At 44.1% G+C, this 18,701-nt stretch overlaps 1 protein-coding gene across 10 annotated transcripts in view; it reads left to right on the forward strand.

The window, feature by feature from the left end:
- Positions 1–5,360: 5,360 nt before the first annotated feature.
- Positions 5,361–18,701, forward strand: part of SYBU (syntabulin) — a 95,663-nt gene continuing 82,322 nt past the window's right edge. For 2 of the 10 annotated variants that reach the window (XM_027973091.3, XM_027973094.3), the window contains exons 1-3: positions 5,361–5,487; positions 9,567–9,647; positions 11,378–11,582. In XM_027973091.3, the coding sequence (XP_027828892.2) occupies positions 9,624–9,647; positions 11,378–11,582 (229 nt within the window). In that variant the 5' untranslated portion in view covers positions 5,361–5,487; positions 9,567–9,623. Of the gene's footprint in view, positions 5,488–9,485; positions 9,648–10,032; positions 10,249–11,294; positions 11,583–18,701 lie in introns of those variants that run through there. The other 8 variants (XM_042254378.2, XM_042254381.2, XM_027973093.3 and 5 more) reach the window with 7 other exon arrangements.

The following is an 18,701-nucleotide window of genomic DNA, read 5'->3' on the forward strand; positions in this document are numbered from 1 at the left end:
CCCGGTAAAGGAGTTACCCTTGTACAGAAGAGAGACAACTTGCATTCTACAGAACCAGACATGGGAAGAATGGGGTGGAGGCAGGTGAATTTATAGGTCTGGAAGCAGGAGACTGAGAGAGTTCTCTTAATAGCTTCTAATTTGTCAGTCAACCAGGATGGAAGGGTATTTGCACAGCAAGAGGTGGAGTGGTAGACTGGGAGATTTGAAGCACCAAAAAGATGTCACATAGACCCTACAAAGAGTAAGAGGGAATGCAGTGCTGCTAAGACCATCCAAGAAAGATCCAGAAGGCTTGGTGTTGAGTCAGCCATGGAGATTTTAGAAGACTTCAGAAGTAAACCAAATGGTTCAGGGGTATAGGGAAGGACAGGGGATGAGTAAGAGGTGTCCAACCATTTGATAGGGACTTACCTGAACCTTCTTTAGAAGTAGGGCATAAGTATACTTAATTAATCAGGTAGACAGGGGATGGATGGTGTCCAAATATAAAAAGTTAAAGAATAGATCTTGTCTCTCTTGTCACATTGCACTTTAAAGTATGTGGGTTATTTTCAAATATCATTTGATACTGACTTCAAACGTAACTACACATTGATAAGAGAACAGACTCTGTATGATTTCAATACCTTTAGGCCATGAAATTTTTGCACCTTGTTTTATGTCCCTGTATTGGTTCCAGTGTCTCCTGGCTTATAGTCTGTGGGAACTTGAATAGAATTTGTATCCTGTTATTTTGTGAAAATTGTATAAATCTGAATGATGTTGAATTGGTTCATCGTGCTTTTCAGGTCTACTGTGTTCTTCTGCTTTTCTGTCTATTCATTCTATTAATTTCTGAGAGTTTTCTTGTCTACTTAAAAATAATTATAATATATAGTGGAAATATATGTAACTTTGTATTTTCCCAAGTCTCCTGTAAATCTGTTATGATATTTTCATAATTTAGAAAATAAAAATGGAGAAAAAATAGATCTTGGTAAAGTGGTATATGGCAACTACACCTCTGCTTAGTTTTTCTATAGACTGAGAAACTGCTCAAAAAGTCTGTTAATTTCAAAAATACACCTTGGAATATATAAGGTAGGTACTATCAGAACATGATTTTACCATATGACTGCCTATGACTTACCTTGCTTGTCTACAATGACTCAGCAGGTAAGGAGATGAGAGGAGCTTAGAACTATTGTCTTTTGAACCACAAAAGTGAGTATTATCCTATACCCACTGAATATTGATTCTATTTATTGGCATTCAGTTGCGTGTAGCCTTAAACTATGAAAGTTTTCTGAAAGTGCTCAAAGTTTCAATAAAGGCAATACTACTAACCAGTCCATCCTAAAGGAGATCAGTCCTGGGATGTTCACTGGAAGGACTGATGCTAAAGGTGAAACTCCGATACTTTGGCCACCTAATGTGAAGAGTTAACTCATTGGAAAAGACCCTGATGCTGGGAGGGATTGGGGGCAGGAGGAGAAGGGGATGACAGAGGATGAGATGGCTGGATGGCATCACGGACTCGATGGACATGAGTTTGAGTGAACTCTGGGAGTTGGTGATGGACAGGGAGGCCTGGCGTGCTGCGATTCATGGGGTTGCAAAGAGTTGGACATGACTGAGCAAGTGAACTGAACTGAACTGAACTGAACTGAAGGTTTGTTTTAAGACAACTTTGTTGCAAACCAAAGAAACTTGAGGTATCAAAATAGAAATTTACCAGTGAACCAACAGGTGGCAGTATAACATGGTGTTCTTGAATCTTTAAATAATTTAATTAACAGGGCGGCAGAAGTTGTTCAAAGTGGAAAGAAGGTGGAGGTAGAAGGTGGACAAAGTGAGGGAGGGGTAGGGAGTGGAAAGAAGAGAGGAGAGAGCAAGAGGAAGGAATTCTGAAGGAGCCAAAATTGCAATAGTCCTTATTCATTCCTCTCAAATTCACCCCTGGAAGTCTCAGAGTCCAGTCTGATTCACATGCTGGCAAGCCCTGGGGACTGTCATCTTTCATGGTGTTAACACAATAATAGTGTAGCAGCTGATGGCTGTATCCATATCTCTGTTAACTAGACTGTGAGATACTTGAGGACAGGAAACATGTTCATTTTTGAATGCGCTCAAACCAGTGCCTAAACTAGTGTCTGACACAGAATAGGAATAAAATAAACATCGATGGGTGAATGAATATATGAATGATAGATATCTAGCGATTTATTGTGCCATCTGCTCTAACCTTTCCCAGCCACCTTTGGGAAGGAAAGTCCTGTCATCTTCTTTTCTAATGAAAAGTTGTTTCTCACTTTATATCTCATAAGTCATCTAGGGAAAATTTATCATTTTCCTTTAATGACATTAAAATAAAAGTCATTAGGATGAGCACGCAAATCAAGCAGGAGGCAACAGTAGTGTTGGAATGGTTTGGTCCTGAGGGAGAGAAGATATCTATGAAGTCCAACCATGTGCTACATAAACGATAGACTTTGCATAGATTCTTATCTGACCCTTGCAACAGTAGTACGAACAAATTACTGTTATTAAGTCCTCTTGTAGGTGAGAAAATGAGAATGAGAAAAGTTAATTTGTCCAGAAACACTAACAGGTGCAACCTGATCTTTCTTCCTTCCTTCCTTCCTTCTTTTTTTTAAACTAACATTAGACAAAGGTTTATTACCCACTGAGTCCCAGAGGGGTTAAAAACTTGTTTAAGGTCAAGCAGTGAGAAAGAGGCAGAGGACTCAAATCTGGTCTCTAGGACTTGAGAATTCTTGTCCTTTATTAAAATGCATTTTTCCATTACAAATCTTTTTTTCAGACTTTGGGAACCTCATTTCATGTTCCTGCTCTCCTTCCAATCAACATCACATTATGGCAAGCTAGTAGCTACACTTTTGAATAGCAAGGGACACAGTGTTTCTACCAACCTACCAACCTGGAGTCATTTCTCCAGTCTGGACTTGCCAACTCTCCCCCCACCAGCTCTTCCTGAAACTTTTGGCTAGTGTAATTGACACCAGGGACTTGGAAAGCCAGGCTTGTGCTCTGAACTTCCAGCAGCAGCCCCAGCTTTTTGTCAACAAACTGAGAGCATCCTATCTCAGAGGATTCATGCCCAATCAGAAGACGAACAGAAGGTATTTTATGAGAGAACAGTCGGTATTAGCCTACCACAGTCATCCAGAAATAGCCGGATATGATGGCGTTGAAGGCCTAAAATGCCATATGTCACTTAGAATCACATTCTCATTTTAACAGTGCTATTTTTGATGCACGGTAGATAAGCCTGAAAGCAAATACATGAAAATGCTAACAGAAGGAATATGGATACTTGATGTTGGGGCAGTGAGATGATGAGTAATATTTTTCTTTTATTTGTCAAAATTTTGACTGTGTGGTTTTAGTACCTTTAAAAATAAAACATGAACATTTATCTTTTTAAAAGCATTTTTCTCGCTGATGAAAGAGCTAGAGAGGACAGATGAAACATGGGCAGGTGAAACAACATAGACCAGATTCCCAAATTGTGGATTTATCTTCCTACAGACTTTTCTGCAGTGGATTGGAAAAGAGCGGCAATTACATTGCTGTTGTTCAGTCACTACGTTGTGTCTGACTCTTTGCGACCCCATCGACTGTACCCCGCCAGGCTCCTCTGTCCATGAAATTCTCCAGGCAAGAATACTGGAGTGGGTTTCCATTTCCTTCTCCAGGGGATCTTCCCCACCCAGGGGTCCATCCCAGGTCTCCTACATTGTAGGCAGGTTCTTACCACTGAGCCACCAGGGCAGCTACATAGCAAGGACTAAATTTATTCACTAGATCACATGATTTCTGGTGATAAAGGGAAATGGTTCACAGGAATGGCCTAGGAGGTGGAAATAGAGCAGAAATCAAATATGTCCTCAGCTGCACAACTGCAGAAGTAATCCCTCCACCCCGGACCAGCAGTGCAGCTGGCTAGTGCTTCCAGGTTCCCCCTGGGCTCCTGTAGCTGCCATCATAGTAGTTGGCCTCTAGGGGCGCTCTTCTCCATTTTGCAAAACCGCTCTCTGCCTTCCAGGAGACAGTCTCAAAATCCTCCTCTTTTCCCCCAGTCTTTTAGCAGAAATAAAGGCAGAATTACTGTTAAAAATATAAAAGCACATTTACTAGAAAACCGAATGGAAAGCAAATTCATGGAAATAAATGATATAAGGGAGAACAGATTCTTTTATCTTAATGTAGCAAATCTAACCACAGACCTGCTTTCTGAGAGTCCAGATTATAACATTTTTTCCTAAGCCTAGACTGCTGTGGATGCTGAATGAGTCCGTCAGAGCCTCTCAGCTGAGGGACCTGTTCTGCACCTGCCAGGTCTGAGGAGAAGCTCAGCCTTCACGCCTTGTCTCTCGAGGTAGCTAGCTAATCCCAGTGGGTTCAGGCAGCTTTGAAAGGCCCAGTCCTGCTCACACTTCTGGTTTTCCTTGATCTCCTGGGAAAGAAAGACCCAGAATTCAGCCTCTGGATTTAGGCCTTCCTATGTCGACCTCACAGAAAACTTCCTCTGCCTTTTCTGGAAGGCTGGAGATCCATACATCTCCCTGTCTTGTCCCATCATTTGAAGCATCTCAAGGCTCAGTTTCTCCCACCTGAGTGGCATCCTTGACACTCATACTTTCTGGGCATCTTAATCTCCATCATTCTAATCTACTGTCCCAGTAAGCATACTTGTCCATCTATGTTTCCCCAGTTTGTTCGATACAATCACCATACCTGTGTCTTTGGCTAATATCATCCCTGATTCTCACAAATTGACAAAAGGCCACAAACAGCAAATGGCTTTGGGGAGGATTACCTCATGTCTGCTATCCCATCAGGCAAGCAGAAGACTGTATCCTTGCCATCCTTCAGAGCCTCAACCCCCAACCTCTGCCTCCCCACCTGGACTTTCCCTTCATCTCTGTTCTTCATCTGAGAGCTCTCTCTGACTGAAGACTCCTTTGCAGGGCAGAGATAATTGACACGCTCTGAACCCAACGAATGTTCCAGCCAGCCTTGCCTCAGGTACCCACTCCCCCGATTGCTTCAGATACTCTCTGGACCCCCTCCTCAGGGAGTAACCTTGCAGAATTCTACCCATTACAGTTTTACAATATCAAAATCCCTTAACCGTATAGAAACAATAACACATAGGAGAAGAGGGGGGTTGAATCACTCACACATGCTCTTACGGGAAAGCAGGCAGCTCTCTCCCTGGTTAAGAAAAATATGGGTCTCCACCCCACCACAAAAAAAAAAAAAAAAAAAAAGAGAGAAAAATCCCAGGATGCCCCAGAATGCAGTTTCTTTTCTTCATGACGTGTTGTAAAGCACGTCAGCTGCTCCTTGTTGCCGTGCAGATCACCCAACATCGGGTCACTGAGACAGACGGCGGCACTGGCTCACACCGCTGATAGGATTAGGAGCTGGTGCTTTGTCAGCCCTGACTGAATCTGAGGGAGCCCCCAGCATACGCAGGTGAGCTGAGAGGCAGACCGAGCGAATGAATGTGGGGGACTGGGAGGGATCTCGGTTGAATGGTGCAGACTTTTTTTTTCCTCTCTGTGGCCGTGCATTTGTATATTTGTATGGTCTTTTCTGTGAAGTTTGCAGTCTGGGGGCTTCCTGTCAAGAAAAACCTGTCCTTTATGACTTATCTGGTTTCAGGGATTGACGACATGCACATCACAGGATTTGGGGGGGGGGGGGCTCAAATAAGATTATACATGTGTGAGAGCTCTGAAAATAGAAAGTTGTGTGCACATGAAAGGTATGAATCATTTAATTACAAATTTCACATAAGCCGAGCAGCAATTAATTTAACCCAGATTTGGGGACATAATTACATAAACACATCCCTTGTCTCCCAATCTGCCGTACCCTATCTCCCCTGTTCTTCGTAGGTCTGGGCAGGGGTATTATGTATAATCTCGAAGAATTCCAACCTTCGAAGTAGTTACTTTCTAAAAAAATCAGCGTTCTAGTCATTTCTAAAGGAAAAGCCACAAAATTCGAAAACCAGAGAATAAGTATTGAAGTAGAGGATATTTTTGAGCAGATCAGAGCTGACTATATTATACTGTATTAGATTATCTCTCTTTGATGGTATGATCCTAATGTTATAAGACACTTCTCTTAATGACGTGAGAAACACTTGAGTGAAATTAAAGGCAAGACAGATACTAGCATTTGTAAAACTTGCCTTTTAGAACAGCATAAAAACAGGCTTGGGTTCCAAAAGTACAGAGCTAAGAGGCGTTTGAACACTAAATCACCAGCCTTTCCCTTAGCAGGGTTGCTATGGTGACAACAGGGCTACAGCACAGCCTCTCAAGGCCTGCACTTCTGCAGTAAAAGGCTTTCACTGAACACATGTTGGATTTTTTTAAGGCACACACCCCATCATCAAATACAAAGACATATTGGAGGCAGCTTTATCTGAGTCATTTTCTAAACAGAAGTTGTATCTATGTTCTTTATCTTGTACTGTTGGGCCCCTTAAGGGGTTAGAGAATTCATTCATTCATGATTCATTTGACTGTTAAATATGGAGTGCCTACGGTGTCGGGTGGAGAAGGAGATGGTAACCCACTCCAGTATTCTTGCCTGGAGAATTCCATGCACAGAGGAGCCTGGCAGGCAAGAGTCCATGGGGTCACAAAGGATCAGACACAAATGAGCGACTGTCACTCATGGCGTCAGGACCTGTACTAGGCACTGCCTACATCCCTGGTGAAGACAGACAAATAAGTAGGGGATTCTGATACAAAATCATAACAGCTCTTCCCAGGTGAATTGCATACAGGTGTCCTGGAAATATGTAAGGACTTATCTTTTGGGGAGGTCAAGGGAAGTTTCCTGGAAGAAGGTGTTTCTAAAATGAAACTTAATGGATCTTTAGGAGTTGAGGAGGATGGGTAGTGGGGTACAAGAAACGCTCTAGACAAAGGGACCAACTGTGTGCAGTAGTCTAGAGGGAAAAGAGAACACGATACTTCCTGAGAACTGCAAGTGCTACAATTTGAGGGGTGTCCATTTGTATGTGGAGGGGGAGTGGCAGGGGCAGTGGATGGAGGGGGTGGTAGTGGGAGGATTGGTGAGGGGAGGGGGGATCTCAGAAGAGCAGTGGAGAGAAATGAGATGGGAGATGTACACAAAGCCAGACCAGGAAAGGCCTTTATGCCACATTCAGGACTTTGAGTATTACTTAGAGGACAACTGGGAAATCAGTAATGAGTTGTAATGAAGAAGCATGGCTAGAAAGGCCTTGTGGAAAAATTGCAAAACTGGCAAAAGAGGAATGAGAGGCAAAGTTGGAAGGAAAACAACTTCAGTTAGACCACTATTGTAATAATCCAGGACATTTGTGGTTTAGTCTCTAAGTGAAGATAATGCGATCAAACAGAGGCTAAAAGTAATCAGTTTCAAGACATTATTTCTAGGGTAGCATGAAGATCATTTGTGGTTTCTGCTATTTGGGGGCCATAGGAAGGAGAAGTCAAGAATGTGAAATTCTGACTTGGACAACTCAGTGGAAGGTGTTTCTGCTTTTACACTTCCAGATTTAATTCTCAAGAGGGACCTCAGAAACACCTTAACAGTTCAATCCTATCTCACAGTGTATGTCCTTGGGCTTATAATTCAGGCTCATAATTGTAGGAATTCTGGAATGTCACTTTCCTGAAGCCCATATCTGAGACAGCTATGAGCTGTATAAAAGTATGAATTAATCACCTCTCCCTGACAAAATAAAAAATCTTAAGATTATCAACTTCACTGCTTAAGAGAGCTAAGTAGATTGAAAAGACACGAAGATGTATGTAATAAAACTTCTTTATGGATATAGAGGAGGCAAATTGATTTCACTAATCCTCTGATTTCAAGCTCTTTCTAGACTCACTGTACATTCCTGGACTTGAAAGTTGAAGACTCAGAAAAAATGCTTTTTAGAGGACAAACAAGATGGTTCAGGTTCAGATACCATCTTTAAGGACCATCGTCCTCCCATCCTCCCTAATACTGGGTGTAGCAATCAGACTGTTCTTTATCCACATTGCTACTTATAATATTCTCCAATTCTGAAATAAAGGGCCTCTAAATTATTATATGCAGACTCGCATTATCAGATAAAACTGAAGTGTAATAAATTAAGGCCCACAGGATGGATGATCCCTATTGGAAGTCCTCAGTTGGACAGGTTTTAGGGCTTTTTTGGGAACATATTTGTCTTTCTCAAATGCTTTTTCTATCACGTAAGAGGATGCAGCAAATACTGAATGGAAGAGCTGGAGGAGACCTCACTGCCCTTTGGAAAGTTCTGTTCAGACAGTAGGTACAGCTGTTTTTTTTTTTTTTTAATCCTCCTAGCTACACTTGCCTGGAAAATCCCATGGACGGAGCAGCCTGGTAGGCTGCAGTCGATGGGGTGGCCAAGAGTCGGATACGACTGAGCGACTTCACTTTCACTTTTCCCTTTCATGCACTGGAGAAGGAAATGGCAACCCACTCCGGTGTTCTTGCCTGGAGAATCCCAGGGACAGGGGAGCCTGGTGGGCTGCCGTCTACGGGGTCGCACAGAGTCGGACACGACTGAAGCGACTCAGCAGCAGCAGCAGCAGCTACACTTGACGAGGCTGTTATTATTATTATCCCTCAAATTTAACGAGCATAAACTTTTAGTTCAGAGAGGTCAAGAACTTTAGGCATATAGGCACTTCGCTAGAAGCAAGAGGCGTGCCGCCCTGAACTGGTTTTCTGAGTTCGAGTGAGGCGTCGCCAGAGCCGCGCGCTGGGCACTGACTCCCGGCGGGCGGGCGGCGGTGGTTCGGCGCTGAAGAGGGGGCAGCCCGGCTTCCCAAGCCAGCCGTTCCCTCCCTGCGGCAGCGCCGCGCCGCCAACGCCAGGCCCTTCTGATGCAAACCGCCTGAGGAGGAGCGCAGCCTCCGAGATCCTGGAACCCAGATGCTGTGTTAGGCCTGCAGCACTGGCTTGCCAGGGGTCCGGGTGGAGGGCGGCCCACCCCCTTTCTCCGGCGAGGTAATTGTGCGGGAAGCTGGACGCGGACAGAAAACCTGGAGGGCAGGGAGGGGCCGCCAGGCAAAACTTTCCCTTAGTACAGGTTGGCTCTCCGTGATGTCACAGCTCTTCTGGGTTCTTCTCTCCCACGTGCACCCCTTTCGAACCCCATACCAGGTGCCCAAAGGGGGGTGTTGGGCTTCTCCGGGCTGAAGATGCTCCGAGCCTCCGTCCGCGACCCCTCTTAGGGTCGGGCTCGGCAGAGCGGGAGAGGCGCGCTGATCTGGGAGGAGAGCCCGCGGCCAAGTCGGGCAGGCGGGGCGCGCCGAGGAGCCTTGTCGGGGGCCGGCAGGTGAGGGAGGTCCGGGAGAGGGCGGCGCAACAGCAGCCGCGGTGGCACCACGTGTCCGGCCGGGGCGGGGCGGCGGGGCGCGCCCTCGGAGCCCAGCGCCAGCGGCGGCGGCGGCGCGTCGGCCCCGCAGCAGCGGCCGCCCGCGGCGCGCTCCGGCTCAGCGTAGTCTCCTCGCCCCCGGTGCCCGCAGGTGCCACCTCCTGGACGGCGGCAGCGGCGGCGCGAGGAGCCGGCAGGCGGCAGCGCGATGGGACCCCTTCGGGAGACCAAGGTAAGGAGGGCACGTCCGGAGGGCTCGATGGCTGTGTCAGCGAGCGCCGGAGGGAGAGGAGAGGTGGGCACTGCGGGGAGGGACGCGGATCAGGTGAGAGCTGGAGGGATGACCTTTAGGATTGCGGTGGACGGGGACGCAGAGGTGGCGGGCGCAATAAGAAAGCAGGGGACTGTCGCCCAGGTGATGAGATCCGAGGCCCGGGAGATGGGGAGGTAGTACGGTGTTTGGAGGGTTGACACTGAGGATTAAAAAAATGGACTCCGAAGGGTTAATCCCATTCCCTGAAATTGGAGATTGGGGATCTAGCTCTCAATCGTCGTCCTCCGTGTGTGATGTGACTAAAAAGGATTTGATATACTGGTGACTGAGAAATAAGAACTCCAGCATTGGTTCTGGGTCCGCCTGGTGCCCAGCGGAGCGGCTGGCGTGTGATACCTGCCGGGTGACAGCACAGATTCCAGGCTGGGTGCGGCTCTCGCCCCTGGATAGGGCGGGTGCCTGAGCGACCTCGGGAGTTACCCGCGGCTGGGACTTTCCCTTCAATTCCTGCACTGTGAGGGCCTCTCAGAGGTGTTTACTTTGGCAGCGACCCTTCCTGGTAAGCCGCGTGGAAATGAGCAGGAGGTCATGTTTCCACAGTGTTCGTTACCTAATCCAAAGCCCTTTTTCAGTTGCAGAGGTTGGAGGGAGCGGTGGGTTTTTTTCTGCAGAGAGCCCGTCCTGGGAGTCCATTTTAATAGGGAAGGGTGGGGGTGACCCCGACCGACCAGCTCTTGACTGCAGGCTCCCGTTTGCTTCTAGGTGATGTGCAGCAGTCTTGGCTGAGCATCTCTGCCTCTTTTAGCTTCAGTTTCCTCATCTGTAAATAGGGACGCAAATTAGTGTGCTCTCCGTGGCCTCTGTTGTCGGAAAGATTAAACAAAATGATGGCTGGCAAAGCACTTTAAAAATGGGAAAATATTACTGAAATAATGCTTTGGGGCATTTTCAAAGCCCTCTGCACTTGATGCTGTGTTTTGAAGGAGAGAGAGAGGGAGAAAAAATGTCTTCATTTGAGTGTCCTGTAAAGAAACAAAAGCTAAACATGATGAGAAAGGCGGAGCCATCTTACCCGGTATTGAATTTTTGTTTGCTTTTCTGTTGGCAACAAGCCTTGTGTACCAGGATATTAATGAATAATTAAAATCCTGGCCGGAAGAGGGGGTGCATTTGAAAGATAAGGCGCATGATCTATCTAGGGAAACTGTTTCAGGTATAGGGGTCTGCTTTGTCAGGAGACAGGAAAACAGAAGTCAGATTGTCACAGCTAATTCAGGGAAAGCAAAATGGAAGTCTGGAGGAAATCAAGTAATAATCAGAGTGTGCTGCGAGTTATAAAGAGCCTTTGAGAGAGCTGAAAGCTTGAATGTGCTAGGAAAAGCCAGAATGGCAAGGTGAGTTAGACATGAGAGAAAGGAATAGCCTTCCTGCTAGCAGCTGAATGTGTGTGTGTGTGTGTGTGTGTGTATACACATCCATGCTGTAGCGTGTGATCTTCAATAAATTAGAAGGCTTAGCTTAGTAGGAGAGTTTTGGAGCTCATTTTAGATACTGAAACAAGGACTGCTCTGTGAAGATTTAATATTCAGAAATGTGGCTCCGCAGACACTGAGCCCAGAAGGAGCAGACTGGAGTTGAGAGGGGGCAACAAGTGTCCTTTTGTTTTCTCTCTGATGTCCGATTTGGAGAAGGAGCTGAGAGTACAGCATCATGAGAAGGAGATTGCCCGAAGCCGGATTCCCCGTTTGATTCTTCGGCCCCATCTGCCTCAGCAACAGCACAAGGTGTCCCCAGCCTCTGAGTCTCCTTTCTCGGAGGAAGAGAGCAGAGAGTTCAACCCCAGCAGCTCTGGGCGCTCAGCGAGGACCGTGAGCAGCAACAGCTTCTGCTCAGGTACGATACCCACGGGAACGAAGGCAGGAAGTGAGTACGCTGCGGGTGCGTTGTGAGTGGACCTGGAACGGGCCCCTTAGAGTCTCGGAGCAGATGTCTGTTATTAGGATGAATAGTACGAGGCTGCATCTTTTTGACTCTTTTAACCTAGGGATACAGCAGTTTCGAATGGTTCAACCCGATGGAATTTCATACCTGTTTTTATGTTATTCTAGGTGATAATTTTCTATGTGAAATCTTAACTTCTTTTTTCTATGACTGTAAAATATATTTCTTGGTTAAATCTGGAAAACGTAGCTTACATTTCATGCAAGCAATCTTTGTAAGCCTGGGTACTTCTGTTTCTGAAATTCCCAAAGATAAAGCAAGTCCTAATGAATGAGGTCAAGATCAAGGTGGGTTATATCCCAGTACTGGCTTGACCTTGTATTTTAGAGGGAAAGAAGACAGGCTTTGAACTTGCAGGCCTGGCCTTTCTACGAACCCTTACAAGGTGTTGGACCTTGGGTAAATTGCTTAACCTCCTTAAGCCTCAGTTGTTACATCCATAAAATGGGTTGATAATACCTACCTTGTAGAGTAGCTGAGAGGTTGAAAGAGACTACATATTTAAATGTATTCCTAGAACAGGGCCTGCCCTGCAGAGGTGCTTGAGAAATGATGGTTCTTAATACAAGAACATATGTCAGATTTGATACATGTCTAAGGAAGTTTCCTTAGAGCTGTGAGCATATTTGGTAAAGGCACAGATCCCTGCCTACCTCCTAGAGGGGCTGCAATGATCACTCAACAGAGTCTATCATACAAATTGAAGCACGTGACCTAAAAGGACTTGTATTCTTTGAGAAGCATTAGGAATTGGGGTAAAATTTAAAGGAGTGACTGTCTTATGATTCATGAAGAATGTTTCACAAAGGGTAATTCTTAGAATTTATTTAGGGAAAATGTAATCTGAAGATTAACGAATGCATGAAAAGGGACAGATGAATCAAGGTGCTATGATTAATGCCCTAATTAAGCAGGATACAATATTCCATTGTAGTTAGTACCTCTGATTACATTTTCAGGGATTTTAGAAGTGTAGCTTTAGATTTATTATATATTTTCACAAAATAATTCTACCTAGTACATAAGCTGTTATATTAGAAATACTGTGCTGCCTATTTTTAAATCCTTTTCTCCACAATGCCTCAGGTTGTTTGATTTTGAAAATATGATATCAAAATATTATATTTTAAAACTAATTATGCTGAATCCAGTGTAAAATGGAGACCCACTGATGGTTTGCTTGACATTCTCCCAGGAAGAAAACAAAAGGAAAACTACTGGAGCTGTAAAGATTCCTGGAACTCAAAGTGGCGTTTGCAGAATGTAATGCTGTTTACTTTCACTCCCTTTCCAAGCTCAGAAATCACTCTTGCTGAACGTGGATGATCCCAGGGGACTATCATTTCATACTGACACAGCTTTGTTTGCGTAACTCAATTCCACATTTATTCCTGAAATTCTCTCCACATCATCACCTTCTCTCTGACTGACTTTAGCATGAGCAGTGTTACCAGCAAAAAAGAAAAAGTTGGTCAAAGCAAAAGAAAGAGCCCCAGACAGATCTTAAAAAATATATTTGGCAAACAGATAAAATTGTTAATTTCAGCCATAAATCATTCTTTCCAAGACCCATTTCCTGGATCAACCTTCTTCCCAGGAGTCCTGTCTCCCACTAAGGCCATAATGCTATACATGAAAATCAAAAGTAAATATTGATCCTTGTGCCATTAACTAGCTGAGAATTGAGTGGCTCAAGCGTCTAATGACCGGTGTCTATAAACCTACCTTTTGATCTTCAGTCTTGCATCCTGCCTCCAGATAAGACTCTTTCTGTTCTGGGGTCTCATCTTCCTGCTTGGCAGTTCCCCAAGGTTTGGGTTGCTGCCTTGTCATTCTTTACTTTCCTCTCCTAAGAGCCTGGTAAAACCCCATGATGGCTTTTGAGTGCTATGCTGACTAAAACTGACAGGAGCAAGGTCTTTGGGGCGGGGGGGACGTGTTAATGATGCTTTCAGAGGTCAGTTGGTGAATGAGAAATAAATGGGTTTAGTACTATGGGGAGTATTAAAGCTGCAGGCAGTGAAGATGAGAATGTAAAACACGTCCAACCAGCAGGGGGAAATAGCTTGTTTTAATCCAGCCACTTTAATGCTGAAACCACAAAATATGTTGGTTATCATGGCAGTGAAGTGAGAGACCAAAGTACATGCAAACTGTAAAAATACCATGCGTTGCTACAATGAAACTCAAATAATATAGAGATATCTGTTACTACCATAACTTCCTAACTTTACTATGATCATTCTACATTAGTTTGTTTTCTTTATTATAAATCATCACCTTTCACTAACAAGAAAGAGGGATTCTTACAATCTGCTAGTTAAATGAGAGAGAATGCTGTTGCTCTATCACAATGCAATTTAATTTGAAAATTACAGTTTTAAAACTGCAAACTAGATTCTCTCCCTAAATCTGTAGCAAAGGCTGTATAAATTATGGAGAGCATCATATATCCTAAGATACTCAGTTTTTTAAAGAACAGTGCACTGAGTTTATATAAAGTTAAATTTACTCATTATAAAGGATTCTCCTTTATTTTGAGAGTCTGGCTTTCCTATCATTTGTATTATAACAAAAAATCCTGACAGTGGTTGGAATTATACTTCAGCAAAATTAATTACAACTCCATATTGAAATGTCCTCCACCTCCACCCTCACGTTTTTCCTTTAATTTTGCTGATCTATGAAATTAAAAGCCCAGCACTATTTTCAGAGTGACCTGTCCATTTTTTACCTACATTCTTCCTTCTCTTTCTCCACTGCCTTCTCCCTTTCCTTCCCACAGGAGCCTTGACAAGGAACATTTAATGATTTGATATCTGTATGCTAATTTGTCTGCTGTCTCTGTCTCATTTCAGAGGGAAGAAGCTGTATGTGACCTTTCGCAATTCATGTGGGGTGTGTCCCCAAAGAGCTCTTCTCTTAATAGCTTCTTACTAGCAGAATTTCTCTGAAGAGATGCATATGCTTTGTGCATTTCGTCAGCACGTGTGTTTTTGCACGTGGACATCATCCTCCTGTTAAAGGAGTCTATTCCTTACAGTTTGTATTTGAACTTAGTCACTGTGACCTCAGGTGGGCACAGTTAGGCTTGTATTGTGTTGGAGGCCAGGCCCTCTTTTGTGTATATGGCAAAGAAAGAACTGTGCATTCTTAAAAAATGTTGACTAATGCTTTCTTAAAAGAAATACCTAACAAAGTACAGTTAAAAAAGTTAAAACAAACAAACAAACAACGCTGCTTTCCTGTCCTCTCTTGTTTTTTGTCAGTTTTTTTAACCAATGTTTTCTCATAAAATCGTCCTGTCTTCCTTCCCTCTCCCTCCCCTCTCTCCTTGTTTCTTGTTTGAACATGTCCATGAGAAGGGACAAAAACCCTCATCTGTGATTTGTGTTCTGGGTGTGGCCCACTGAATCTAGGTCTCTGTCCATTTTTCTCCCCCCCCAGCCCCCACCTTTTTGTTGTTGTTGTTAGGGCATTGTGTTTGTCATTGTGACCACAACTCCGGCCACTATTAGGAACTCTAATGACCTGGGTAAGTCAGTCACTTACATCAGTCACCTGACGTGATCTGCAGCATGCCACGCAGTTCTCTTTGCTTAGTTGAGGCAATAATTACCCCGTGGAATGGGGAGGCAGATGGATTGCTGGGCTTCAGGCTAGTTCTCCTTGGGGCGCCTTGTAAACATAGCAGGTGGGGGAAATGATGCATACGGTACACTGATGGTTTTATGGGAGACCAGTGATTGCTCTGAGTTATTTCCATGTTTCTAATGTGCACACACAGTCAACTGTATGGCCTAACCCACTAAAAAGCATGTACCAGATCAATCACTTCTCATCAGTCAGCATCTGAGAAACTGATTCTTTGCAGTCTAATTCTGAGTAAGGTGTTTGCAGACATAACTTTGGTAGTTACGGTGGCTGAGAAGAACTCCGTCTTTGGGTGCAGTGACCTAGAGGTAATCATTGTGGCTGTTTGTGGGAAGAACAATTACAGCAAATTACAACCTGACTAGTGCCCTGCCGAGGCATGATAATGCCTTCAAAAATCTGCTTTGCCTTGCCAAACAGAAATATTTCTGCTATGCTTTTGTCCAGTTGAGGAAACTTGGCATCTGGATAGAGTAAGCCTTTGAATATAATGATCAGAATTGAGATGAACTGATTAAACTGAAGTGAGCTGCAGTACTGAATTACACTATAATTGAATGACTGCCAACCTGCTGTGAAGAAAAAAAAAAAAAAAAACAACTAAAACCCTAAGAATTTAGTATCATTTTAATGAGAATGGGACCCAGGCTCTGTTGCGTGATACATATTTCTGATGCTTAGCTGCCTCAGCATCAGAAGTAAGTACCTAATGAAATAGGTCGCAAATGAAGGGCACATAGATAGTGCTTCTTTGAGGATGTGGTAACTGCAATTAGGGGGACAAGAACAAAAGTTTTTTGCCATTTAATAAAAAAAAATTACTTAGTGTGAATAGTGAAAGGTTGGAGTTGGACCATGCCTGAGAGCAAATCGTGGCACTTACTGTGAACATCCTTCATGCTGTAGAATTCTCATGTCTATGACGCTGTTTATCACTTCAGAGTGTGGTGTTTGTCTACTGTCAGATCCCCAGGAAAGCTAGTTTACAATGCAGATGCCTTGGCACTGCTCTAGCTTGTTATTCCAGGATGGAAGGGCCCAGGAATCTGTATCTGTACTTTCTGGATGACTTTTACCTAGTGAAGTCTGAGCCTCTTTTTTTTGTGGTCTGCATGTGTTTAGGGATTTTGTATGAGGGATGTGAGGGGTATGCCCCAGTGGCATTCCAAGACGAACAGGGATCAAAGACAGCAGAAGTGGTGGCCAGCCAAGATGTTTAAACCCATGGCATGGGACAAGGAAACTGATTCCACAGTTCCTGGAAATTACAGCTTCTCAGTCTGTATTTACAATTCCCACGGCATTAGTCTTAGTGATAGTATTATTTATGTCTACATAGTGGGCTTAACTTGTGTTCAGATGGTAGAGAAGTTAAAGGGAGGAGAAAGCATGTCCTTCCTCTGTTTTCCTGGATAACCGTCTTTCTGGATATACTATCTGTGGCCAGACTTCTGATTCTTTTGCTTTTACTTATTTTGGCATTAGGATGATTTGAGGTACATTGGAAGTAGTTGTACTGGGTACAACATGAATGTGCCCTAAAGAGCCAGTAGGTTCACTGAGAGAGATGGGGAAAAAAAGAGAAACTGAGGCCTGGGAGTAGCAAGACATTCAGCTTTTTGCAAACTTCCATAAAAACACATTAATCTAATGAGCATTTATTCAGTGTCTGCTAAGGATCAGGCTAAGGGTGCAAAGATGAATAAGACACAGGGATTGGAAAAATCAAGTATTTTACTGCCTTCCCCTGATAAAATATCAATAAATGGGATGACATGTGTGGAGGCATTTCCCACACAACTGCCTTTATCTCAGTGATTTTGTATCTGGTCATTTTCACCCACGCCCACTCGACACACAAACACTCCTTCCCTGTAATTTGAGTTTGTTGCTCTGTTTATTATCTGCACTGGCCTCTCACATTTCATAAGCCCAAGGGTTCAACGAAGTAGCATTTGTTAGTGTGGTGTAGTAGATAAACATGAGCCTTGGCATCAGCGGACCTAAGTTAAAAGCATGAAATAAGATTAGAAAGGTGAGCAGGACCAGAGCAGGAAAGGCTTTGTTCACCTTGTGAAAAACTTGATCCCTGAGGTCCAGGGTCCATACAGGAAGTGAACCAGTAACGTAAAGAGTGCGGCCACCTGGATAGATGACAATAGGTTTGGACTCTAGATAGTCAGAGTTTCAAAAATTCAGTGCTTTTTTTTTTTCCCCCACTATATGGGTCAAATAACATACATAAGTAGCTGGATTTGACTCTTGGACTGCCACTTTGCAATTCCTTAACATCCTCCAGAGCCACTGAAGGGTTTTCCCCAGGGAAGGGTTTTCTGGTTTATGACTAGATTTATAATTTAGAAAAATCTTTCTGATTACATGTGGAAGATTGGATAGGAGGAGACAGAATGACGGTGAGAGCCTGCCTGGTTGGAAGGCCATTGTGGTGACAGTCTAAGTGAAAAATGATAAAATAGTAAGTGTGAGGACTGGAGCCAGAAGGCATGTGTCTTAGTCACCAGTTTCAAGCGGAATGGGTCTAAATTTCCACCGGATGAACCCAAATGAAGTAGCAGGACTGGGGAGGAGGATGAGTCAGGTGAATGAACTCAGATTAGGCTTTGCTGCACTTGAGATAAAGGTCTGGAGCTGTGAAGAGAAGTCAGAGATGTTAGCAGCTGAAGTCAGTCAAGGGGCTTGACACAGGTTTCCCTGCCATCTTAAAGTAAAGCATCGTGTGGAACCTTTTGTGAACAGAAATGGCATAAAGCGAAGAAGTAGTCACCTTCGAACATGTCCTGTAATAGAAATTGTTAGTCACTCAGTCCTGTCCGACTCTCTGTGACCCCATGGACTGTAGCCTGCCAGGCTCCTCTGTCCGTGGAATTCTCCAGACAAGAATACTGGAGTGGGTTGCCATGCCCTCATCCAGGGGATATAATTGGTTTATTACATGAAAGAAACATTCCTGTCCAGAGGAGTTCAGTGTCTCTAATTATCAGAAAGAGTCACTGGTGTAAGGGAACAGGCCCCCAGTGCTGTGACAGCTAGAGGAGAGCTCTCTTGCTAAGAAAATCAGAAAATATCCCACTCTGGAGTTGGTACTCGTAAGCCAGGAAGGAAAAATAGCCATCCAGTTTATGTTTTATTCAACTGTGTGTGTATATGTAAGTGTGAGAAGTGTGTGTGAGGTACATGTGTGTAGTGATTGGTGTGTGTATGTGTATATATCTATATGAGTGTGTAAGGTCTGCGCACATCTGTGTGTCTGGCGGCAGGAGAGGTGGAAGGCTGGGGAATCAGCAAAGCATTCTGGAGGAGGTGATGCCTAAGCTCTCTGTTCATGCAACTCCAGTC

The sequence above is a fragment of the Ovis aries genome, chromosome 9, assembly GCF_016772045.2.
Source record: "Ovis aries strain OAR_USU_Benz2616 breed Rambouillet chromosome 9, ARS-UI_Ramb_v3.0, whole genome shotgun sequence".
In the NCBI taxonomy this organism is placed as follows: domain Eukaryota; kingdom Metazoa; phylum Chordata; class Mammalia; order Artiodactyla; family Bovidae; genus Ovis; species Ovis aries.